This window comes from Chiloscyllium plagiosum, unplaced genomic scaffold (assembly GCF_037043375.1).
Source record: "Chiloscyllium plagiosum isolate Xiang-an unplaced genomic scaffold, Cpla_swu_hap1 HiC_scaffold_50, whole genome shotgun sequence".
NCBI lineage: Eukaryota > Metazoa > Chordata > Chondrichthyes > Orectolobiformes > Hemiscylliidae > Chiloscyllium > Chiloscyllium plagiosum.
In genome coordinates, this window is record NW_028270188.1 from 44,746,725 (window position 1) to 44,751,796 (window position 5,072).

The following is a 5,072-nucleotide window of genomic DNA, read 5'->3' on the forward strand; positions in this document are numbered from 1 at the left end:
AGGCTGGAATCGAACACAGGTCCCTGGCGCTGTGAGGCTGCAGTGCTCTGTTGCGACCATGCCTTTAAATTTCTTTTAAAATACATTTTCCCTTTTGCACAGAAATGTAAACACTCGTACTCATTCACACTGATCTCGAAATCTTTCCTGTTTCTCTTTGTACAGATGTTGCAAGACCTGCAGAGTTTATCCAGAATATTTCTTTTCTTACCCGTGCAAGCGTGGGCCCTGTGTCACTCATTCCGAGAAAACCCTTCAGCAAAGCAACATTCCCACAGCCCTGTCTATCTGACACAACAATCTTTTATAATTGCCAACGCTCTGACAATGGAGTCCTTCAACGGCGCACAGCCACAGTCAGTACAGAGTCCCATGATGTTCCCAGCAGAACATATTCCCTCAATGTTCTACTTTGTACCTTGCAGCACTTATTTGAATAAAAGCAAAATAATTTGGATGCTGGAAATCTGGAACAGACGTAGACAGTCTTGAAGAAGCTCGGGAGGTTTTGCAGTATCTGTGATGAAGACCAGGCATATCAGACTAGAACAATTAGCACTGTTCCTCTTTCCACAGATGCCGTAGACTTGCTGAGTTTCTCCAGCATTCTCTGCATTTGCCTCAGAAACTGAGGTTTGGTGTTAGAGATTGGATGCATTATGCTTGTTGAAAAGCATATTCAAATAGCACAAGGAATTTACAAAATCTGCAACATTTTGTTTTATTGTGGTTGGTTTTCAATCTTCACCAGATTACACAATGTGTGGAAAAATTTAAAACCTGCAATGATTTTGATTGAGTAAATGCCAATATTCTTGCCACGAATGAGAGTGGTTATAACAAGAGACAAGTTAGCCACCTAAAATTCCAGCAGGAATTTTCCACGCATCGAATTTACGAACCTATGGGAATTAAAACAAATAATTGAGCAGAAAGTGAGTCGACTATTTCAGTATCCACATTACGTGGAAAACTTTAGGTGGAAATTTGAACAGAGCTTCCTTGGTTGTTGAACGAGTAGTTGAACAGAATGCACTGCAAATATCGAATGTATCATCTAATGCTGAGCTTAAAAGTTCCCTTCACGAACTGGAGAACCCGAGATTAAATCAGAATGTGCTGAACAAACTCAACAGATCTGAGAGCACCCGCCATGAGAAACACAGTTAAAGATTCAACTCCAATACTTCATGGAGGGTATGAAGAAGCGTCATATTGGACACAAATATTAACGAAGTTGCCCTCTCCAAAGATGCTGCAGGCCTGTGGAGTTTCTCCAATATTTTATTCTTTTCAATTTCAGATCTCTGTCACATCCACAATACTTTGCTTTTATTTGACTGGAAACACTGGAATCTGCCATTGGGTGGCATTCAGTTGATTTGACTACGAAGCAATTGGAAAATTGACATAAATGGGTATTTCACTGCACTCTTGACCTGCTCTCTGAACTTCGATTGTGTCACGCCATAAATAAATGTGTTCGTGCAACAACTCAGATTTTGCAACATGAAGCCAATTTGTTGAATGATATATTCTGCATTCTTGTAGCTATCAGTACTTGTTCTACTAAGTTTATCATAAATGAAATGAATAACGGTGACTAACCACAGGAATACGAAGCTAGCAGATATAGTTAAAAGTAAGACCACAGACTTCCTCCTGCTTTCCATCTCTGGGTCACTGCGAATACCACCTGTTTTCTGACCTATCAGTTCCCTGCGGATTCGACTGGTCACTAAAATGTGTCTGACTGTCAAGGCGTTCAATAACATAATTAAAACAAATGGCAGCAAAGGGTTTAAAACTGCATCAAACCAATCAAACCCTACCCATCCTGGATCAGTAAAACATTTTGGATTTAAGTAACAACCCCAAGGTATATTATCGATTATATCTCCTCCTTCAAGTACAAAGTAGTTGGGGATATTTTTTAAAAACAACAGGGTGGAGGTTGTTGCTAGAATGACAGCTCCATTTTGCGCATTGCAATACTTTGTTTTCAGCTTCTGACAGCAAATGGCTATAAATCGATCCAAGGAAAACATGACGGTGAACCACACAGAATAGTCTGTAGTGGTACGTGCCAGGACGAAGAGAACGCTACACACTGGAGTGATGTTGAGGAAAGATGATGGAAAAGCAAAATAGCTGATCCGATGCAGGATGACATCAGAGATGATGACCAGTAAATCCGCCACCGCCATGGCCATTAGGTAGCAAGTAGTACAGTCGGAAAGGCCACACTTTCCCCGTGAGAGGAGGCCAATCGCCATGACATTAACTGGAAGAGAGAGAAAGATATGGTGTTGAAGCATATAAGAAATTACTGTTGAGCCATTCTCCATGTCATATTTCATATCAAAGAGAAAGGTCTCAGGGACAAAAACTGGGAGTTTGTAAGTCAAGTCAAAGTGCAAATTTTGAAATCTGAATAGGATCATAGCTGTTTATTTCTCCATTTTTAAAAATTGGCTAATGGTGTGAGACATTTAAAATCTCCAGGGTGAGATGTTTGCAAAGGAATTACGAATACGAAGCTTAGCTTTTTTTCTGTTCTAAGTTTCTTCTTTGGGTGAATATATTTCCCCACTGAACGCTGTACAAGAATTGGCAGTCAAATCATCTCAATGCTGTGATGACACATTTCACAGCGTTATGGATCAGGAATAGGGGAGGATAGCGAATAAACAGATAGCACCAAAAACCCCTCCATCTCTGGATTTGTGGAATTGGCTACACCTGGGATGGGACTGCCCCTCTATTACATCACAAATGTAGAACATGGAGTTAATGGTGGAGTGTTCCTGCTTGTTCAAGGTTTCCAGAACCTGCCTTGTCCATGTCCATCTTACACCTTGCAGCTTTCGAGGAAAAGAACATCTCAAGGACATAAATCAGAAAATATCGGTTTCATATTCTCACAGAACTGTAGCAGAACTCAATTTCTTATCTTCGGATCTGCTCACCCTCCTGCCAGCAGTTAACGTTTTTATGAAGGCGTAAGGGGTTCTGGACTTTGAAGAGAATTGAAGTACTTACCAAGCACATAGAGTGCTGTAGAATTTGCAATGTAAGATTTGGTGCAGCAGCTAGCAATACCCGGGTTGCAATGAGACAAAAACAAATTCAAATTCGGCCAATCAGTTTAGATTATGCCCCAAGGTATAAACTGCAATCAAGTTTGAATTTGTTATTTTGACAATATTAAAACTAATGAAACGATCTGATGCTTTGGGGTATAAGCCTGAGAAAAATTGAACAGTTGGAGAGAACTGCCAAGCCACCAACATCTGCAGATTTCCCACAGAATAGCTTTCTGAAAGGTACCTTTATCTATCAATGACCCTGTGAAACAGAAACCCTAAGAAGCAGTAAAGAAGACAGAGGAAGATACAAAGAGAAGAATCTACAGCTGCCTGGTTTTGAAATTTAAATTTTTTGGTAAATCTTAATTTGGGCTCTTATGAGGTCAGCATTATAGAGGGAAATTAAAAGATAGGTTAGAGAAAGGAATTGTAAATAGTTGTTAGATAATGATTCTCTGCTAGACTTTAAAATAAAATAAAGTTGTTAATTTTTACTTTAAATAGTGATTTTGGGATGGGTCTTGGCCTCTCAAATGTTCACAGACTGCGGCACGGGGTGAATACTTTCGGTGTGTTGGGTTTAAATTAGCAGAGGGGTTACCCCGTGCTGTAACAATTTGGGGGCTCGTCTGTAATTTGAATTGGTTTAGACAGATTTGAATAGATTTGGGGGTACGAAAAATCCCAGCAGGTTTAAACACTTGTAGGTGAGCGTCCGAGATCTTTTAATAAACCGTAGGCGAGACCATTTGTTTAATTTAGGTGACTTGCAGTTGATTAAATTCCAAATGAGAGAAATGGCTCTGAAAATTGCTCAAGAGGTCCTGGGATTTGAAGATGATTCACAAATTTGCCAAGAATGTTTAGAAGAAAAGAAAAAGGCCATACTCTTAGAATTAGGAAAGAAGTTAAATTTGGGTTTAACCAAGGACAAAAATAAAACTGAAATTGTAAGGGATTCACTCAAGCATTTAGGTGTGTCAGAGAAACAGACAAGTGCAGTAGAGATGGAAAAACTTAAATTACAATTGAGGAGAATGGAGTTAGAAGATAAACAAAGAGAAAGAGAAGGAAGAGAGAGGGAGCGCGAAAGAGAGATAGAAAAAAAGAGAGAAAGGAAGTTCTTAGCCGAGCGCAGAGAGGGAAGAAAGGGAGAGAGAAAGAGAGAGAGAAGAAAGGGAGCGAGAGAGACAAAAAGAGAGAGAATTTGAATTTAAGGAACTGCAACTTATTCAGCAAAGTCAAATTAACAGGACGAAGATTAAAAGAGATATACATAAATATGTCAAAATTCTGCCCTATTTTGATGAGAAAGATGTCGAAGCCTTCTTTATTTCATTTCAAAAATTGGTGAGGCAGATGGAGTGGTCCGAGGATTTATGGGTAATGTTAGTTCAGACTAAACTGATAGGCAGAGCTAGTGAGGTATTTGCCACAATGTCAGATGAGATTATGAAGAGGTTAATCAGGCTATTTTAAATGTTTACGCATTGGTACCAGAGGCAAAAAGGCAGCTGTTCAGAAACATAAAGAAGGAACAAGGTCAGACTGATGCTGAGTTCAAAAGAATTAAAAATAGTCGTTTCGATAGATGGGTGTGTGCTTTAAAAATTAATACGATCTTTGAGGACCTAAGAGATATTATTCTGCTGGAGGAGCTTAAAAACACACTTCCAGAGATGAGAAGAATTCAAGTGGAGGAACAGAAAGTTCTGGAAGTGAGAATGGCAGCAGAAATAGCAGATGAATACGTGTTGGTGCAAAAGACAAACTTCCGGCCAGAATTGCATCCTGTGAGAGATAGAAGTTGGGAGACGTGGAGATGGAGAGAAAGAGTAGAGAACACTGGTAAGGATTTACCATAAGTTTAAAAAGAAGCTCAAGAGGGTGAAAAGGTGGTGAAAAGGCTCAGGTGTTTCCACTGTGGTAAAATGGGACACATAAAGTCAGTGCTGGTCATTAAAGAAAGGCACTCTGGAAAAA

General features: G+C 39.6%; 1 protein-coding gene across 1 annotated transcript; it reads right to left on the reverse strand.

Annotated features, from left to right (window-relative positions):
• Nucleotides 1–1,373: 1,373 nt before the first annotated feature.
• LOC122552348 (putative G protein-coupled receptor 139) lies at nt 1,374–2,207 on the reverse strand. The gene has a single exon (XM_043695098.2). The coding sequence runs from the start codon at nt 2,205–2,207 to the stop codon at nt 1,374–1,376; it is 834 nt and encodes a 277-aa protein (XP_043551033.2).
• Between the last annotated feature and the right edge of the window lie 2,865 nt (nt 2,208–5,072).

Bases quoted from the DNA above. Each gene is read 5' to 3' on its own strand.
- LOC122552348 (XM_043695098.2), bottom strand. From the start codon at position 2,207: ATGGCGGTGGCGGATTTACTGGTCATCATCTCTGATGTCATCCTGCAT.